The sequence below is a fragment of the Rhodnius prolixus genome, unplaced genomic scaffold (assembly GCF_049639745.1).
Source record: "Rhodnius prolixus isolate KJV_2025 unplaced genomic scaffold, Rpr scaffold_6, whole genome shotgun sequence".
Lineage (NCBI taxonomy): Eukaryota > Metazoa > Arthropoda > Insecta > Hemiptera > Reduviidae > Rhodnius > Rhodnius prolixus.
In genome coordinates, this window is record NW_027411634.1 from 25,804,823 (window position 1) to 25,826,819 (window position 21,997).

A 21,997-nucleotide genomic window follows, 5' to 3' on the forward strand; every position below is an offset into this window, starting at 1 on the left:
TGTTACCAAATATGTGTTGATAAAATATTCTAAATTGTGGCTATTTTTTTTTTAGATTTATTACATAAATCTGACTGAGTTATAACATCACTTAGAAAAATTCGAATTATCATTAAAAAGTCAAGTCTAATTTTTTAATTCCTCTAAATAATAAATTATTATTTTTACTGGCAATCAACTAAACTAGGTATATACTATATTATTTTTACTGGCAATCAACTAAACTATATACTATATTATTTTTACTGGCAATCAACTAAACTATATACTATATTATTTTTACTGGCAATCAACTAAACTATATACTATATTATTTTTACTGGCAATCAACTAAACTATATACTATATTATTTTTAAAAACATTCGAGTCTTGTCTAGGCAAAGTAGTGCTAAATTTTTTCGAAGAGGAATTAAATAAAATTTTACCTTCTTCACGACGCATGTAAATAAAAATAAAAAGAAAGGCAGCTTGTCAACTCTTCCGTATAATCCTCCGGCATCATAAGAAAATTCGGGAAGTAAAAAATAAAAATATATAAATAAATGGTATGGTTAGACAGACCATGATGAATGGGCGAAACGATGCTAAAAAACAAGCATTTCTGGGCTAGAACAGCCGACCACGGTCATTTGTTCTAGAAATGGGAACAAGGTTTACTATTTTGTTCGTAGTGCATTTTCTTGTTATTGTACACAATTCGCTTCTAACTTGGAGTGTTTATCTTAATACATTCACAATCCAATCTAATAAATTATTTAAATTATTCATTGATCTTTTTGTCATTTTGTCAATTTATTGGAGCATTGGGATAATTTCATTGGCTCGGGAAGATTCCCCATCAAATGCTCTAAAGCCAGTTTACGGTACAGCAGAATGCAACAGTCTTTCACATCTTCTTCATTGATTTGTTCAGCCTTTTTTTGTAGTGACCTTATTTTTGTTTATGTAGTCTTGTTGCTTTTATGAATCTGATTTCATGCATCAACTTGAAAAACAATTTCATATTACTAACTTTTGAACACGTAATGACGGAACGAATGAAGATACTCATCCAATATAATATGTACTTAACTGAATAATTAAGGTGTCTACCTTAACGTGCCTTCGTTGTAATAGTACACCGTAGACAGCATATATTATTTTAATACAGAATGAAATAATAATAATAATAAGATTACTCAGTTAAGTAGATGAAGTTAGCTTACTGATGCCATTTCATACAGAATATTACTAAGTAATTCTAGAAAAGAGGATATCGAACTACACTGACCTCTAAAATAAGGTTTCCATTTCGCGTTTATGTATTCATTATATTCCTGCACTTTGCTACCTATTATTACTACCAATTATGCTAAAAACAGAAAATTGTTGTACGCTCATTCTTTTTGAATGCCATTGTCGCTTACAACACGATGGGTTTGATATTAACTCTTATTAAGATGAATAAAAATAATACATTATAGAAATTAGATCCAATATTGAAGAGACTATGAAAAATCATGACTCTCCTGCAGATAATTTGAAACAGAATTTGTTTGCCATATTAGTTATGTTGTTGCAATGAAAAATATCACTTTTTTTTATTATTATTCTACATCAAGATTATGTTTCATTAGAAATACATAAGTTCCATTAAAATCATTCTGTGGTAAACCAACAACATGTCACTTTTATTTACTATATATGTATATAGTATATGGTAGTATAATATCTAGGTAGCACTTCTGATTAGCCTTGTTGTACTCCTGAAGAAGTTCTGTTTTTATACCGTTAACGGTGGATATTTATAGGGAATAATCTTAAAAAGATAATAAAATACGTGCTCAAGCTCAAAAATTTTATTTTTATAAAATTGTTCTAAATTCCCTTTAAAAAAAAAGAAGAATAAAAAGGAGAATAATACATCAACAATAAGCTGAAAAATTTAACAATGTATTTACAATTTAGGCCAAAACTAAAATAGGATGTTCAATTTATACAAAAAATAAAGTACAATAATCATAATTATGGTAATAATAATTAAAAAAAAACAGCTCAAAAATGGGAACACTTGTTACTTATGGTTGAAAATTCTGTTGTTGGGATCTCTGCTGGGGCGGTATTGGAGGCGGCGGCGGGATGTTTGGACACACTTGCATCCTGTCTTTTACCAGGTTGCATTCAGCGCCTGCAATTTACATTTGAAATCAATTAAAATATTCAATAGATATTTTAGGAAAAAATCGACCATGTTTTTCATAGCAAATTTATGAATGTTTCAAGATTTAACAAAATATTGGTCTAAAAGTTGACAATAAATTGGTATTAAATATCCTAAATATGAAAAAGTAAGTAATATTGTACAATGGCTTTTTAGAAGAAGTTTACAAGAAACTTGTACAAACAGTTTGTAAACGCCAAGAAATATTCTTTAAGAACAAACGGCACAGAGAAGGAAAATTGTTCTCTATTAATTTACTATTTCTTTCAGATATACTGACGGATTTGAGTATAATCAATATTTCTTAGCTTGCTAAACAAAATTACTGGAGGTGCCCATTTATCTTCTAGAAAATTTTGTAGAAAAGAATATGAGATCTTCTACAATCAAATTTACATTAAACGCAATAAAATTTACAGTTCAAATCAACTATTTAGGAATTTTACACATTTGTGAACAATATATTCCTTACAATTTTTAATATACAGGGTTTCATTTTAAGACGGCTCATATGCATTTCATTCTTAAACGGTTGATCTGAGCGAAAAATGGTAGAGGAAAAATTTGTTGCCACTCACCTCTAGTTTCAGAGTATCGTCGCCTAAGAAGTGATACCTCGTAACTAGAAAATATCAACTTTACAGGAGAAGGAAAAAACAGGATATAAAATTCATTTTAAGGCATACAGTAATTCTTCTTTCAATATTAACTATTAATGTGACTGTCGTCTTGAAAGTGTAATTTATAAAAAATAAATTTTATATATATATTCATTTTTTATATATAAAAATGTAATTTTCGTTGAAATTGTAGTTACGAGGTATCACTTCTTAGGCGACGATATGTGACTTGATTCCTGCCCACATACGCGGCTGACGCGCGACCAAAAGTGAGGGTTGGTTTGCAGTTGACCCCCATTTTCATATACTCAGTTTTAAAGAGTATAAAAAGTTATGAAAGAAACCGGAAACCGCAATTCGAAGCATGTACTGTGCCTTCAAAGGTGCCTCCTCTGGCTCGCAAGCCAGGTTAGTAGTGATGGGCTATTTGAGCGGACTCGTTCCATTGGAACGAGTCCGATGGTGGAACGAGTTGATTCAAATCCCTATTTTTAAAAAAAGTGATTCCGCCCCGCCCCAAAAAATTTAGGCAAATAAAAATGAAAATGAGGCAGCAGAAGGTTTGGAACGATTAAACATAAGAACAAATGTCACGCAATTTATTATATTATTATATCATTAAATGTTAGCTTTCCCAGTTAATAACAAAACTATATTTCTTTAACACACATTGAGTACTATCCCTAATTTCCAATTGCTCTGATAAATATAAAATTAACAACGTAATACAAATATTAACACAAAAATAGGCTAGTCAAATATAAATTAAAGCAATGCAGTTTTGTCATTATCTAGCTTGACCACTAGAAGACTGGAGTTAACTTACTTCAAGAGTATTCAAGGTAGAGAAACGGAAATGGGTAGGAAATTATTCCATAAAAATTCTAACCCTTCAAAATTATAATTACTCATAATATTTATTAACTAAGAATTGAATATCAAGCTTTTAAAATATTATCTTATTGTTTTACAAAAAGAAAAAGCTGTGTGCTTAATCTTAAACTTAGCGCTGGACACTCTTACTCTCATCTTCATTGGCGTAAGCTTGAACGTGTACATGTCAGCTAGACGGTCAAAGTAAAACTGGGCCAAAATTTAGTATTACCTAACTGGTTTACTTAGTGTAGTATCCCTCCCACTCTATCACCTATTTCACAAACATTCATCGATTGAAAATATTTTTTAGTTAAATATTCGTTTCATTGGAATACAAAAAACATTATAACGCTTTCTTAAGATGATTTGAATTTTTAAAATTTGTTTTTGTCCATTACTCTTATAAAATACGAAGAATTTCAAATAAAATATAATATACAAACACAGAATGATCTAGTGTTCAGGTGGAGTCAGTCGTAGTTACCATGACAACGGAACCGTTAAACGACTCCGGCCCAGCTCTAGCATTTTCATTGGTTAAATCCACTGGAGTTGGTGGAGTCGAATCCGGAGTGATTTAAATCCTTTTGAAACCGGACTCGTTCCATTTTTTCGTTCACTGAATCTAGCCAATAGAAATTGCTGGAGCTGGAACCGGAGTTGTTTAACGGTTCCATTGCTATGGTAACGAGGACTGACTCCACCTGCATACTAGATCATTGTGTTTGTATATTATATTTTATTTGAAATTCTTCGTATTATATAAGAGTAATGGACAAAAACAAATTTTAAAAATTAAAATCATCTTAAGAAAGCGTTATAATGTTTTTTGTATTCAAATAAAACGAATATTTAACTAAAAATTATTTCCAATCGATGAATGTTTGTGAAATTGGTGATAGAGTGGGAGGGATACTGCAGTAAGTAAACCAATTAGGTAATACTAAATTTTGGCTCAGTGTTACTTTGACTGTCTCACGGTCATGTACACGGTTAAACTTACCCAATGAAGATAAGAATAAGAGTGTCCAGCGCTATGTTAAAGATTAAGCACACAGCTTTTTCTTTTCGTAAGATAATAAGATAATATTTTTAAAGCTTGATATACAAGTCCTAGTAAATAAATATTTCTTTATTTATGAGTAATTATCATTTTGCTTGAAGGGTTAGAATTTTTTTTATGGGAATAATTTCCTACCCATTTCCGTTTCTCTACCTTGGATCCTCTTGAAGCACGTTAACTCCAGTCTTCCAGTGGTCAAGCTAGATAATGACTAAACAGCATTGCTTTAATTTTTATAATTGACTAGTCTATTTTTATGTTAATTTTTGTGTTACGTTGTTAATTTTATATTTATCAGTGCAATTGGAAATTAGGGATAGTACTCAATGTGTGTTAAAGAAATATAGTTTTGTTATTAACTGGGAAAGCTAACATTTAATGATATTTTTTAATAAATTGCGTGACATTTTTACTAATGCATAGGGTAAGTACAGAGACCGGAATCGGTGAACGAGTTGTTGGAATCGATTCCAACCCTGGAACTGATTCAAATCCAACGAGTCCAAAGACGGACTCGTTCTGCCCATCACTACAGGTTAGCCAGGAGGTTATCAACTGCTCTCTGTATCTGAGGAGGCACCTTTGAAGGTACAGTACATGCTTCACAAGTTGAGTAAAGTGCATTATTTGATAAATTAAGGAATAAGTTTGATCCTTTAAATGAAAGATATTGATCACTTTAATATGTGGCAGGAGGTTTCCAATATTTTTGGTAATTAAACGCAACTCTCCCAAAATTACCAAATAATTATTAAACCTTCTTGTTTGTAACATATGTAAAATTAGTTTTAGCCATTTTGGGTATGCTTGAGAACATCTAAAGCTCTTAACATTTGATTATTGCTTAGAAAAACACTCGAAAAACTACTTATTTCCCGATATCAAGAAAAATATTAGCTTTACTGCCTTGGCAATATTTTCAGGAGATGAAAAAATACATAAAAATGACCTTAGCGTGCTCTTCTTTCTCTTTGATAACAAGTTAAGAAATTGAAATATGATTAATAAATACCAGATTTTGAAATAACCTAGGACCTTTAATTTTAAAGATATCGAATTGCGGTTTCCGGTTTCTTTAATAACTTTTTATACTCTTTAGAACTGTGCATATGAAAATGGGGGTCAACTGCAAACCATCAATTTTGGTCGCGCGTCAGCCGCGTATGTGGGCAGGAATTTAAAATCAAGTCACATATTCTGAAACTAGAGGTGACGGGCAACAAATTTTTCCTCTACCATTTTTTGCTCAGATTAATCGTTTAAGCATCAAATGCATTTGAGCCGTCTTAAAATGAACACCCTGTAAACAAATTATAACTATATGAAATAAGAATATGTATCCCATATTTTGAGATAAAAATATTTTAAAAGATTTGCTCATAAAAAGTTTAAATCTATAGCTTTAAAAGTTATATATTGTATATTACATTACCAAATAATAAATAAATTATTTTAAGATTGTTATTTTATTTGTTTATTTATTTTCTTATGCTACCACTTTGAGATCAACTATACCAACGCAAAATCAATAAAAAATTTAAGAAAAATCATTAAACTCATAAGTGTTAAGAATATTCAATCTTAGAACAAGAAAACAAATAAAGAAGAACTAAAATAAAAATAAAAAAAAATCTAAAGACAAAAACAACTAATAATTCAACAGAGTTTACAACTAGTATTCAAGCATGGAACAATAAACAATAATAATTGAAAAAATAGTTCATAAAGAGGTAAGAATAAATCGGCTGCCTTGTCAAAAGCTAAAACATAGGATTTTTTTTTTTTTATTTTTCAATTATGTTCTCTTCAAAAAGCTTACTCAGGTCATTTCTGGGTGTGAACAATTCCCGTCACACTTCTTGGCATTTAAATAACAATTCACGAATTTCTAAAAAAATTGACAAAACAAATTTTCATCTCCTTAAATTTTGGAAAGCCTGGATTTTTTTTTTCAAAGATGGACAAATTCATAGTGACTCATCCAAGTTCAACCAAAACGAAAACAAATACTAAAATATTCTAACTCATACCCACAAAAAAAAAAAGTTTGCAACTTTTAAATTTTGTAAACAAGTTTAGTTTGATTAAAATAAAGTTTTAATGAAAGCAGGAAGTTCAAAGATAAAAGTGGAAAGTGAAATTGGTTGTTTCGACATGGTACAATGTTGACTTTGTCTTTAAAATAATATTAGTCTATAGACCTAAATAAGGAGCTGATATAACTAATAAGATCAGGAATACTGAAATATTCTAAATATTAACCCGAGGCTAAACCACAAGTCCTACCAAAACATAACCAAATTTTCGGCTTCTTTGGTTGTACAGTTTGCCATCAACTTGTTACTAAATTTTATGTTTTTATGTTCGCCAAAAACTGGACTGAATCAGGTGGTGTTCAAAACAATAACCACAGAACTACAGTGAAGAAAATAATAAAAGAAGAAACACTCTTACTCTGTAATTCTCAAAGAATAATCGAACACTTTTCTTAAAATAGAAATTTTTAGAAAACGTGTTTTCTCCACATCCCAGATTTTTTTTCTCCTGATATTCAAGATAGGTATGCTATTGGTAAATCAAATACAGGATTTATATTCAATTTTATGGGTTAAATAAAGTGATAAATTTAAAGAATAAAGATCAGTTTTTTAAAAATGGTAGGTTATGTTTTTAAAATATCACTTAATTTAGCTAAATTGTCTTTCTTTTGCAGTTTTAGCTTCAGATTTTGTAATTGTAAAATTAATTTCAAAAACGCAATATTTATATTTAAATAAGATAGGAAAGTTTAAACAGTATAGATTATTCATCGAATTGGGGAATTTGACTTTAGAGCATTGTAATTGAAGTAATGAATTAAATTCGTTTAGTGGCCTAACAAATATCATTGACAATAAGGGGAAAGGTTTTAGAACTGGGAAGTGGTTACCTTAATCTGCCGGCTTTCTGATTTCTGGGATTTCCATATAAAGCCTGGATATTTACAAGGGTAGGAAGGGTGTATTTCCTTCCCAGAACACACCCAACTCATTAATTCAGAGTACGTAAATGAAAGACGTTACGGGATGAGCTGCATGAGGCACCAGCAAGAGATTAGCTTCTAGCTTCTCTCTCTTTCTAGAACTTTCAAGAATGTTTTCCCCTTATCTGGATGGAGGAACCATCTTCAGAACTTCCTGGGAGCGTTGGTAAAATGGGGTGGCATGTGAGCTGCGTCAGGAAGTAGTTATTCCTAACTATCGACTCCCTCGTCTATGCGTGGCCTTTACGGGAGTTAGAGGAAACATAACTTACTTAGAATTCTCTTGGAGAAGGTTTCTTCCAAATATTTAGGAAGGGTTTTCGCGTAGAGAGGAAAGTTGGCAGCATTAGTGACCTTACCTGGCCACCAGTGGAAGGTGCAATGAATTTAAGTAAAGAACCACAGTGCGGAAAAACCACAAGCAATTTCTTGTGTCACTATGGAGAAAATTAAATGAAAATACTAATTAATAAGTTAATACTTTGAAATAGTATTATTTGACAATAATAATAGAGTTAATAATTATTATAATATTAGTGAACGTCAAACAAATTATTTTCCGTACTTTATAAAAATTAATTTTAAATAATTAACTTACTGTTGTTCCACTTGTCGGCTGGACAATTCTGTGAAAATAAACAAATAGGAAAAGATAATTACAATGTAGTTTTGTCAAAGTGATGTAACGTATATTTTACCTCTCTTGACTTACCAAAAATAATTGCCTCATTAGGCAGTGTGTGAACGCATGAGGTATTTCGCTGCATGATGAATCATCGCTCCCTTGACCTTTTAAACATCACCATGTATTTAAACAAACAAACAAACAAACAAAAACTCATAGGAAATCAGGATGGGAATTATTAAGAAATATCAGCAATAAAGATCTTCATGAAAACCGTGGAAAATAAGATGTGCAGACCAATCAAGAAATATCTTTCAAAAAATTGAAGAAAATTTGCTCTAACAATTTTGCGAGGAATTTGGGAATATCCAAAAAATAATTTTGCACTTTCATTTTGACAGACCATGGCGACATCCGTAACATTATGAAGTATAAAGTTAGCTTCTACTATATTTGGTTTTTGAGTTATTTTGTTAGCATTCTACGCGTCATCACCATTTGTTACATTTTTAATCTTACACAATGTAACTAATCAGGAGAAAACTGTACATCAATAATTAAACACATTAACAATTCTTGCAATGAGAATATAAGAGGGGAAAGAAAAGGTCTTTTTTTCTTTCAAAAAATTAAAAGTTGCGGTTAAATGTTCGTATCTCAGCCAGTAAAGAAAAACTTGCATGAAAATTATTGCATGATAACATTTTTAATTAGTTTGGCAAAGTTTAATTATTAATAACAGAAAAGTAAAGTTTTCTTATTAAGACTCTCTTCCTCTTTTATGCCTAATTAATTTCTTTACTCAAACATTGAATGTTATTAGATGCCTTTATGTATTCTTAATTTTTAAAAAGACCAAGAAGTTTAAAAAGAGGTTTTGTAAGTTGAAAGGGTTGTTCTTTTATTTATGCCATAAGGTTAAACTTTATTTTATTAAATCGTTAGGATTATTTATTTATTTCAATTATTTTTTAAAGATAATTACAGTTTTATTACTGTTTTTAATGAATTACAGTAAAGTAAGGCCTACGTTTTCAGCAGGACATTTTGTCCAATCATCTTCAGATATCATAGCGGATACCTAACATAACTTAAGTTTCTCATATTTTCACATTAAAAAAAATCTAAGGCCTCTTATATACAGGCTCCAAGAAAAAGAAAACCAAGAACGGCTTGCTTAAGAATTTGTACGCATTTTATAGCCTGCTCTTTCTTGGTTGAAACCACTATGGCAGCCATATCATGGTTCACAGTAAATTTATTTTATTTCCATCTCTCCACCACCCCCGCCACCTTTTACTCACATAATGTACGTCTTAAACTATCTACACAAATGTGCACATAGTTATGAACATCATGGATTTGATTTATGCTCCTTAGGGAACCGTCAGAGATGGTTGGTTATTGGAGAGCAGATGCTTTATCTAAATCGATCTATCAAATGGTGTGATTGTTATTAAAGAATACTGAACTTCTAACTTTTTCTCCACATAAAACAAGTGTACAAAGCTAAACATCTCACGAATGCAGTTTGGTATTTAAAAATTCGAGCCTTTTTTTTGAAAGATTAGCTTTTTGGAAAGTTTCGTAAATGTCTTAAACTTTTTTAAAAGAAAGAAACTAGCAATTTTTGCAAATATTCCTAAATTTTTTTGACTTTTCATCAAGAAATTGTTAATTGCATAAACAATTATTTGCCAAAGTGGTTTATTGAAATAAGTTCATTAATTATTTAAATTTCTTGCCCAAGAAATTGAAACAGTTGATTTAATGTATTTACCAAATATATTTATATCAGAGATTTTTTCTGCCGATGAACTGGTTTATTTTGAGGCCAACAACCTACCTAAGGAATTATCCATCGATGACACCAGATAAGATTAAGACCTAAGATGTATAAAAAAGAAAGTTTTCGATTCAGAAGTTCAAAGAAGCAAATTAAAATACATTAAAATTATAACTATCCAGTAGGACGATTGCTAAAGGATTAATTGTCGAAAATAAATGAAATATAACGAATTTTGGAGCAACTAACTAAGCTCTTTAAGAAGTTATTTAATGGCCTACCGTTAAATTACTTTGTGTATCTTGCACGAATAGTTCCCGATTAAGTTTTCTGAAAACTTAATGTAGTAACAAAACTACGTATTTGTTTCTTACGAAATTTTATGAATAAATTTTATAAATCTTCTTATTTAGAATAAATTTCTTAGTTGGAGTATTTGTACTTTTATTCAAACTTTCAACACTGCAAATGGATATTCACTGCAAAAAAATTGTTCAGAAAATGCAACGAGTTAATGGGCTTTTTGCTGTGGGGTAAATTGTAAATAACATAATCCGAGTCTCTAATCATGGCTTACTTCAAACAAAGTTTTTGATTCTTGCTACTTTAAATAAGAAATATAGTATTTTTTTTTTTTAAAAAAAAAAAAAAGATACACACCAGTTGCTCCAGAACAGGACGTGATGGCCTGTTGCATTGCTGACTCCCAGAGTCCAGCACCGGTTACAGCTCGATTAAGTTCCTGGGTTAGTCGTTGATGATTTAAAGCTGTACCACTTTCATCCTGAAAAAGAAGTAATAATAACTTTTACGAAAACTTTTTAATTAGAAATACAATTAGATAGGTACAGAAAAATTATTTCATCTCACCAACAATCCCATTCCTTTGTACACACATTCTTCAATGCACTGTAAAACAAAAGTTTGTTTTGAAAATTAATTTCTGCATATGGAAACCATGCTTTTTATAAAATTGTTTGCCTTTACTTACATATCTTGCCTCCATTACTGCTTTAGCTGGAAAAAATAAAAATAATAACGCCAATTAGAATAATTAACTATTCATCGTAAAAACCTTTAACAATTCTAGAATGGCGAACACCCTGGCAAAGGAGCAGCATATAAGACCAAGAGAGGAATCAAGCCTATCTATCCCATAATCGTTCCAGAACGCCAGGGCTGAGCAAGCCTATAATCCATCTTCTTTTTAGAATGCAAGCGTCAAATTTTAAAAAATAATCCTTAATTATCGTAGTTATGTTTCTATGGCATTTACTAAACTCAAAATACGAAATTTAGGGAAGCTTGAAATGTAATTTTAGTTATCCAGAATTGCTAAAGAATCCAGCATAAAGTTTTGGTCACATTAAAACTGCATGAGGATGAAAAAATACAAGAATGATGTTTGCAACAGATTTAGTTTTTTTTTTTTTTTTTGTTTTATTCTTATTTAAGTTTCAATTATATAACCGTATTAATTTCTCAGCAGAGAAAGAAATTGTTTAGACTTTTTAAATTTCAAAAACTCTCTTAAACAGGGTATATTAGAGGTGAGATCGTTGAATAAGATGTCAACGTCAATGATTAAGGAGATTGTAATCCAGTCTATTCATCATGTTCATCCAGCCCAGGTTTCTGTATGTCATAAATTATGCATTTAACAGAAAAGAAGAAGAAAAAAAAACGACTGATTATCGATTTGATTGTGTGCAAAATAAAAGTAAGGAAAACGAGCAATAATTTATCATTTCCCTTACTCTACTAAATTAATTGAAAATTCTATGGATGCTTTTCATTTCAATGAAGGGGTTTCCTTAACTGGGAGAAACGGTCGGTTAGTAATGGATTTACACAGTCAGCTGGTACCATCTTTAGAAAAATATTTTGTAGTTCACCTTGCTAACAAAATAATGATGCCACAAATCAATATAATATAATTAAAAATCTAATTTCTACGATTTTCTTGAACGTCAGAAATTATTACATACATCAAAATAAATGAAAAATCCCGCATCAATGGCTATTTTTTTTTGGCTGTCTGCCAGCAAGGAGCGATTATTCATAAATGCGAGCTACTATCATTTTTTTCCAGAACTTTCCTAGAGAAGATGGGTGGCTAATTTCATCTGTCGTAAGTGTTGTAAGCTATGAGGTCTCATGCGACGTTAGTGGGCGGTACATTTTAACACTTGTGATTTGCTCTAATCAACAAATACGACCACAATATATATATAAAGGCCTTTGTACAAGACAAAAGAGAATGATGCAAATACGACAGGGTGTTGTCACAGAAATACGTACACGCTTTCTTTGGCTGTTGGGCTTTAGGTTCAACTGATAAAAATAAACATTACTTTACGAGTTGTGGCTATTAAATAACGAGACTGACGCTGCTAGTCACGTGTTTGTAGAGAAATCTGTCTGACCGGAACCGTCGTTTGTGTAAGAGGTGTTAGTTTCGTTTTGCCGAAAACATGATACTACACATGTAGTAGAGCAACGAATTGTCGTGAAATTTCACATGAAACTGGGTAAAACCGCTACTGATACTTATCTTTTATTAAAAGAAGTTTATGGCGATGAATGTTTATCACGTGCGCGAGTTTTTGAGCGGTTCAAGCGTTTCCAAGATGGCCGAGAAAACGTCGGAGATGATGACCGCCCGGGTCGCCCTTCCACGTCCAAAACGGATGAAAATATCGATTATAATTAATCAACATTACTACCGTGAGGTGCTTGCTCAACTCCGTGAAAGAGTAAGGAAAAAACGGACCAGATTTGTGGAAGAACAAGTCACGGGTTCCCCATCAAGACAACGCGCCAGCTCACACTGTCAAGACGTTTCTAGCCAAGTATAACATCCCAGTTTTAGGCCATCCGCCTTATTCGCCTGACCTAGCCCCAAATGACTTTTATCTGTTCCCCAAAGTTAAATCTGCATTAAAAGGGACACGATTTCAGTCCGTTGAAGCTGTGAAAGAGAAAGCGGCACGCGCACATACAGGAGCTCACAGAAAAAGACTTCCAGCACTGTTTCGAACAATGGTAAATTCGCATGGCGCGTTGTAGTGATAGGGGAGGGGTATATATTGAAGGTGATAATTACTAAATATGTATAAATTTAAAATAAAATGTTTTATAGCATTAGCCTCGTTATTTAGTATCAACACCTCGTACTTTCCACCTTTCTCAATTGAAAGCAATGTTCGATGCTCTTTGGAAGTTATTGTTAGTGGACACCATATTGAAGCGGTTTGTGGCTAAATTACAGAAATGAATGGCTTGGTAAAGCATTTTTGCCTGGGAACAAGATGATAGATTACATGATTGGTAGAAATGAGTAAATCTATAATTTTTTTGTAAAGTGGCTTACATTTTATATAATAAAGATAATATAATTCATTTAAGTATGAATGATGAGTAAGAATATTCTTACGTCAAAATATTCCGTCAAAAATCATTAATCATTTACAAGCAAAATAATCTAATTCTCCAGATAGTCACTGTATTGTGGGCAGCCGGTTTTTACGTCAAATAATTCATGTAGTTTTTTTAGGTCTTTTATGTTTATGTTCTCTATATTCATGAGCATATACGAGTATATTAAATAATAAATTTTCATTTCATTGACATAAAACATATTTTAATTTTCAAAACAGTCCCTGACATTCTGTTTTCTTCTCAGTTCAGAAAATTTTACAGATAATGATTGATAAAAATATCAGCTAGAATAACTTTTCTATCAATTTTTTCTTCTTCAATGTTTGAAATGGATAAATAATAACCCATTAAAGTCCTATTTCAAGAAAACTTGGATGAACAAAACTTTCATTTTTTCTTAAAAAGTTTTCATAATTATTAAGAAAAATATCAATAAATTCAACAAATTACAAAACTTTATCTTCTTATTTATCTCCAATCACCAAATGATGTAGAAAAAAAGAGTAAAAAAATAGAAGAAAATAATAGAAGAAAAACAAACATGTATATATTTATTTTAGCGTAGCATTATCTTTATATATTTTATTTTGCTTCGAGTTCGCTATCTGAATTCTTTTTATTGTTCTTACCGCGCCATTACACAGGGGGCTTCCGTGTACTCTCTGAAACCAGATGTCTAGGTCAATGCAGTCCTTTTCTAGAGAAGGACCTTTTCCTTTTTCCTCTCTTTCGGCCAATTTCCGTTCCCCAGTAGCTTACTAAGTCATCCTGGCTTACCTATTTCCTTTCTACTTGATTGGACCAAACATCATTAAATTTAGGATTGGCTCTTTTAAGATTGCTATACACATAATTTTCTGCTTCCTCCTATATTTAAGATATTTTTTATTGCTTGCAATTCTGTGCTTCACAGAATGTTTTAGATTAATTGAAAACAACAATATGGATAGGAAAATATACTTAGATATCTTCTTTTTGTTTCTTCTGGAGACATATTGCTTTTATCTTTTAGGATTTCGGTGTGCCAGTACACGCCTTTATTTAAAGAGTTGATACAAATAATAATTTTTCCATTTAATCTGGTGCCAATCTCTGTTTTAAGCCTTTTATAACTTGTGACAGTAGATTGTAAGTCCTGGTTGAGTAAGTAGTTTCTCGATAACGTTATTTTAATTTTCATTTTTTTTTTTTAATTTAAGTCATCTGAGTTATTGGCGACCGGAGCTTTTTTCCAGCTTCTGGTCATATAGCGTTCTCTCGTCACCGGGCAGAGCGCTTAAAGAAGCATCTAAATATAAGAAATCTATGGAACAACACAGCATTCGACACCGGGATCTCCATGCGGGAATCCATTTCTCTAACCACTGAGCTACACCCCTCCTAGATAACGTTAATAATTTAATTTTTTAGGCAACTTCCACCTAATTGCTAAATGTATTACTTATCCATCACCAAAGTTAATAGTTTCTTTTCCTATGTGAGTTCAATATTTAAGTAGCAATTCTACGAGGTATATTGCGAACGGGAGCAATTTTATTACCTTTGCTACTTTAATAGGGAAACAGCAATAGTTTTTTTTCCAGAAAAAAAAGTTAAATTCGAAATTCTATTAATTGAATAGAAAAAAATAAATAAAATTCAAACTTTTAACCTAACAATAGTTTGCAGAATTGATTAACTGAGAGCTATTAATTGAATCACAGTAAAACGATGTTGCAAGTTTAGTTAGAATTACGATAATGGAATATCACTCTATATAGAGAACTGTAATGCCAATGGCTAGCTTAAAAGTTGCATGTTGCCCAAATTATTTCATTTGGACATACAATATATTATTTGGTTATAATGAAAATACAACATTTTCTGTTCAATAAGAAAGATTAAAGCGGAATAACACAAACTAACTTAATAAAAAAGAGAATTTAGTAAAACTAAATGTGTGTATAAATGTAAAATAAACTATAATAAATATATACTTGGCTCCCAAATGCATTCCCAATTTAAAATTCACGTCAATTCAAAAGTTCGTGTACGATGAATTGCTTAGGGCTTGAAAAAAAAAAAAACTTTTAAGCTGTAAGTTACTTTTTTCAAATCTAAGTTTGTTTAGACCATTTCAAACTGCACCTTCAAAAACTCAGATCTTCGATATTTAAGAATTCCCAACAAACAAATCAAATTTAAATGTACGTTACAAAACTTCTTTAAAAAAAAATCTAATTAATATCACCTGTAGGAACGGCAGAGGAGGGTCTGCCAATCTGTCTCACGCAGGATCCAAATTGTCTTTTCATACTCTCTAATGGAAATGGAATATCACAACATTGTGGAGGCCTCTGTAAAGTAAAGAGATAATAATTAAATAAGTAATACTCCATTAAATCATTCGTTTCATGGCTAGTGTACAACCAATAAGCGAACTCTAGGAATTACTTGAGGTAATTCTGAAGTAATACAGAAGTAATTTTAAATGAAGGTGGTCTTCTTACATCATACACCTATCCCACCAGCCGACCATGTGCGGTACCTTGGAATGTACCTAGACAAGAGACTTACCTGGAACCCCGATACAAGACTTAAACGTACCGAACTAAACAAACGATACAAACTTCTAGCCAGACTACTAGACAAACGCTCAAAACTCTCACTACAGAACAAACGACGACTCTATACAGCTCTTCTCACACCAATATGGACTTACAGGACTCGAACTTTACGGAACAGCTAAAAAATCAAACATCAATAGACTGCAAACTCTCCAATCTAAAATTGTCCGCCGCATAGTAGACGCTCCATTCTATGTTAGCAACCAAACAATTCATACAGATCTCCAAATTCCACTCATCTCCGAACTTGCCAAAATTCGATATAAAAATTTTCACCAAAAACTCTCACTTCATCACAACCCTTTAGCTGTAAACTTATCTTCAACTACACTACCCTCCAATCCCCGAAGACGGCTGAGGCGCCGTTGGCCCCGTGACCAACTGGGTGACTAATGGCGGCCATCACTGGATGACCGTCATTCACGTCTGACACGCTATTGATTTATACCTATCACATTTCCTATTGTACCCTGTAGGTACAGGTGTAAATTTCATTAAAAGGATAAATAAAAAAAAAATGAAGGTGGTTAGTGAGTGCTGAAATAGCAAGTCGCATTTGTTTTGATAACAAACATTACCATATGTGCTTAGAGGGGCATGATAAATTATGTAAAAAATACCAATAGTCACCAATTTTCAGTAGTCACAGAAACAATAAAATACTACATTTGTTTTGGTCCGTGACCTTTTTTTACGTATGAACGTTCAATAACTTCTGCGAAGTGAAGTGAGAACTTAGCTGATTCCAAATCAAAGAAATGGTAACAGCAAGAGAATAGTTGGTAGAAGCCTACATTTTCTCTCTGTGATATTTTATGGTAGTCAGGTATTGTGGTTTGTTGCCTTTGATGAACGAGAAAAGTTACAGAGATTCTTCATGAAGAAAATATTTAGTTTACCGCAAAATGTTCCTAACTATATACTCTACGTATATGGAAACCAGAACAAACTTTTTATTTTTCTTTTAAATACAGTGGAACCTCGCATAACGAGCACCTCTCTTAACGAGTAATTCGCATAACGAGTAAAACAAATTGATTCTTATAGCGAGCGATGTTTCGCATAACGATAGTTTTCTAATGACATTTCGCTGACTGCGCAGTTTTCGCTGACTCATCGAAAACTGCGCATTCTTCGATTAGTCATTCCTGTTTACGCATATGCGTTTCATATTCACCACGTATCTAATGCATTGATACAGTCGAAACCGAACTTCACCGAATGAGTGGTGTATAGGGGAAGTCCATTTGTGTTTGACATTAAACATTTGTGTTTAAATATTATTGTGTTTATTTTGTTATCCCTCTAACAAAATGGCTTCGAAAAGAATTAAAATAACGTTAGAATTGAAACGTAAAATCATTGAGAAACGAGAAAATGGTGTAAGTGTGGCTGATCTAGCAATTATCCCCTTTTATTTTAATTTATATGAAAAAATTGTTTCGCTTAACGAGTATTTCGCGTAAGGAGTAAGGTTCTGGAACGAATTATGCTCGTTAAGCGAGGTTCGACTGTACTCTTTTTTTTATTAACTACCCAGGCGCCACGGTAGCCGAGCGGTTAGAGGCGAGACCTGTAAAGCTAATATGTATTGTGGTACTGGGGTTCGATTCCCGGTCTTAGGCCTTGGATTTAATTTAATGGCTAATAAAAGAAATTTACAGTAAAGTATGTTTGCTAGTCGCCTCCGTCCACGACACCTAATTGGTAGTTGAACATAAAGGCCCGCCTGAAAAAAAAGGAAATTACTTTACTTTTACTTTTTTATTAAGTACCCTTGGACAGTAAAAAATAGTAGATACTCTTTTCGTAGGTAACCAATTTTATTAGAAAGACCGGAATTCGAACTATTGGCGCAAGAGGCGCCTTTCTACGAGCAGCATTATAATGAACTCGATTAAAATGTGATCATTCGATCTGAACAACTTTCGATGCCCAATTTTACCTAAGTGAATCTGACTTAAAACTAAAATTACTAAATAAATTGACTAAATGGTCAATTCGGAATGAGTGACCTGCCCTACACGATATTTCTCATAAGAGAATTAAATTATTAATTGCTCCTATTCTAATTAATCCTTCATTAATTAACAATTTATTTTTCATTTTATTCATATTTTGTTTTTTTCCAAATCTTGCCATCTATTTGCTTTTTACTTAACAGGTACTCATTATTTTTGAATTCTTTAACTTCTTTCTCTTAATGTTTCAAAATAGGTTTAAAAGTATTATTTCTTTGGTTGAATTTTTCTTTTAATTTATGTACGCTATTCCTCTAAATAAACATATTCATTAGTCCTGTTAGTTGAAAGGTTGAAAAGGAAAACAAGTAAGTCACTTCAGTCCATAATTTTAACAACATTAACAAAATCATCTAAGTAGATAAACCATTATCTTTTAAATTAAATAATGGGCCATTTTTTTTATAACCACTTTATAACAAAAGAATGGCATTTATTAGAATGAATAGTCTAGAAATAAGAGTCGTACCCTTGGCCATCCTGCAGGAGGACTTCTACATGACTCGTCCTGTGCCAAGCAAACACTGAACACCTAAAAAGAAACAAATAAATATTATTAAGTATTCAACAAAATAAAAAAAAAATCACTTAGATTTATTAGCATACGAGGTGTGTTCAAAAAGTAACGGGAATTTTTAAATTTCGCGGGTTTGGAGAGTCTGATTGTAAAATTTTTTTTTTTATTATGTTGGTAAACATGCCCCTGAAGTACGATAAAATTTTCAGTAATATTCATTGTTTACTTCTTAAGTGGCAGCCGTTAAGGTTAGACGTGTTTTTCGAGCTTGGCGATTTTTGTTTGTTAAAAAAAATGGATCAAAGAATTTGTATTAAATTTTGCGTAAAAAATGAAATAAAGTGTAATAAAGTGTGTGAAATGTTAATAAAGGCATATGGTGAGTCTGCTATGAGTAAAACAAGGATTTACGAGTGGTATAAGCGTTTCCAAGATGGCCGCGAAAACGTTGAAGATGACGAACGACCTGGACGTCCAAGCACATCAACAACCGATGAAAACGTGAAAAAAGTGAAAGAAATGGTTATGAACGATCGCCGAATCACAATCAGAGAAGTCGCTGATGATGTTGCCATATCAATTGGCTCATGCCATGAAATTTTTTCGGATGTTTTGGGTATGAAACGTGTGGCAGCAAAATTTGTTCCAAAATTGTTGAATTTCGAACAAAAACAGCGGAGAATGGAAGTTGCTCAAGAGTCACTCAATGAAGTCGACAACGATGCGGATCTACTGAAACGTGTTATAACAGGTGACGAAACATGGGTTTACGGATATGATGTCGAAACTAAGGCTCAATCGTCCCAGTGGAGGCATTCTGGATCGCCAAGACCGAAAAAGGCTCGACAAGTGCGGTCGAATGTGAAGGTTATGCTCACTGTGTTCTTCGATTTTAATGGCATAGTGCATCATGAATTCTTGCCACAAGGTCAAACAATCAATAAGGAGTACTACCTACAAGTTCAACGCCGTTTGCGTAAAGCAATCCGAAAAAAACGCCCGGATTTGTGGTAAAACAATTCATGGATTTTGCACCACGATAATGCACCTGCTCACACTTCATTGCTTGTTCGTGAATTTTTAGCCAAAAACAAAACTTTAACGATGCCCCAGCCTCCATATTCGCCAGACATGGCTCCATGTGACTTTTTTCTATTTCCAAACATAAAGAGAACATTAAAAGGCCGTCGTTTTACAAGCATAGATGACATTAAAAGCGAATCGCTGAAAGAGCTGAAAGCTATCACAAAGATCGAGTTTCAGAAGTGTTTCGAGGATTGGAAAAAGCGCTGGCACAAGTGTATTGTATGCGAAGGGGACTACTTTGAAGGCGACAATATTAATGTAGATGAATAAATAAATATTTTTTTCAAAAAACGAAAATTCCCGTTAGTTTTTGAACACACCTCGTAGAATTTTTAGTTTCGAAATTTTGTTTTATGTTCGAAAGCCGAAAGTTTGCTGCTACCAGTACAACAGTTTCTGGGAAATTTGGAAATCTAACTGAAATTAGAACTGTCATAAACTCAATTAAACGTAAAATGTTAGGTATACGTACATAACACTTCTTGCGTATTAGTTAGGAATAACAATAATTAAATCCCAATAAAAAATGTGATTACTTCACCTAGAATTTAGAAGCCACAGTTACTAGTAATTGCGAAAGCCTTAATATTGGCGTAGAAACAAGGACATGATAGCCTAAAAACTCCAAACCCCTCAACAAGACCTTCAGGTCAGGGAATGATGGTCTTTAGTTTATTCTTTGCGTATTATTATTATTTTAATTTAATTTTTTTCAATAAAAGAGAAAAGCGGCAACTCTCGTTCTTATTTTAAGTCGGTATTTTTTCTACAATAGAATAGATTAGGTTAGAGAATGTTTATTAAATATAATTATGCAAAATCTTGTGTGAACCCTTATTGACTATTTTTTAAACAGTTAAGTAATTATTTAAGCTCAGAATTTGTTATGAAAATATATGTAGGGAGCAAATATTTATTTATTTATTTATTTTGTAATCGATTACTATACATGTTTTTTGTTTGAAATATGGTAATTATCAGTAATGAGCAGTGCCTTACAGCTACGCACTACTATAAACGTTAGATTGATTACAATAGGTCTAACACTAATCTTTTCATATAATAAAATAATACAGTTGAAGTTAGAATTTACAGCAACTTCAGAACCCTCTAAAAAATTTATAAAATAAAGTAAAATACAAATGAAACTCATTGGCGAAATATAATATTGAAATTTGCAAAAAAAAATCGAGAAAACAAACCCTGTTAATTACACACTAATTAATAATTTTTTAAGAGAAAGTCTGATTTATATTCTAATTTTAATTTTACATTTTACTGGATTTTTTTACAATAATGACCCAGAAAATCTACGGAAAATAATTTGGGTGAAATAATAACAATAATTTGGAGAGAGAACACACACGACTTTCTCCTTCTCTAAAGGTTGTGACTCATAAATTTTCTTTATTTAATAGTATTTATAATTGATTCTAAACTTTATTGAAGTTTTTAAAACTTTAAATTGAAAGTTCTAACTCAGGGGACATTGAAAAGAATATGATTAAATTACAAAATTAAAAAGCTGCAGGATTAAAGTACCTTCTCTTAAAAGAAGAGTAAAAGATATAAAAATTTAGTATTTAGTCTTCTAATATTAAGTTGTAGTCTTTAGTCATTATAGTTTTGACTAGGAGGATGAACTATTAAGATACATTAGTTCATGTCTAAGTTTGAAATATTATTGTTGGTTTAAATTGTAGACAGAAGAGTTATTTATAGAATTCCGTTTGAAATTCACTAGAACGTAACACGCGCAAAGTGCCTAAATCTATAATATGTTGACATAAATAAATGAAATACTCACAACTGCCAGAGTAAAAGTGAAAATTAGAAATGATGTTTTACTAGCCATGTTCACAAACAACGAATGAATACAATTGTCATATTCCCACTTTATTATATAGCCATTGTCTCCTACTTAACCTCCAGTATTGTCCTTATCCATTCTGGTAATTATCCAGGAACGTCCTTGCCTTATGTTAGACTCCCTTTTCCCATTTTTAATACATCTTTAACTGGTAAAAAATGGATACAAAAAAAATTATCTAATCCAAGGATTTTGTATAGAAAATGTTTCATTTCCGATTTTATTCTTATTAAATTTTAATTTTAAGACATATTCAGTAATTT

General features: G+C 31.8%; 1 protein-coding gene across 1 annotated transcript; it reads right to left on the reverse strand.

Annotated features, from left to right (window-relative positions):
• Window positions 1-1,824: 1,824 nt before the first annotated feature.
• On the reverse strand, window positions 1,825-21,819 carry LOC141460173 (uncharacterized). Its single transcript, XM_074139913.1, has 9 exons — window positions 21,672-21,819; window positions 18,731-18,793; window positions 15,865-15,970; window positions 11,185-11,210; window positions 11,064-11,102; window positions 10,854-10,977; window positions 8,495-8,571; window positions 8,381-8,408; window positions 1,825-2,168 (listed from the first exon to the last, which is right to left on the reverse strand). The coding sequence occupies exons 1-9, from the start codon at window positions 21,717-21,719 to the stop codon at window positions 2,059-2,061; spliced, it is 621 nt and encodes a 206-aa protein (XP_073996014.1). The 5' UTR covers window positions 21,720-21,819; the 3' UTR covers window positions 1,825-2,058.
• Between the last annotated feature and the right edge of the window lie 178 nt (window positions 21,820-21,997).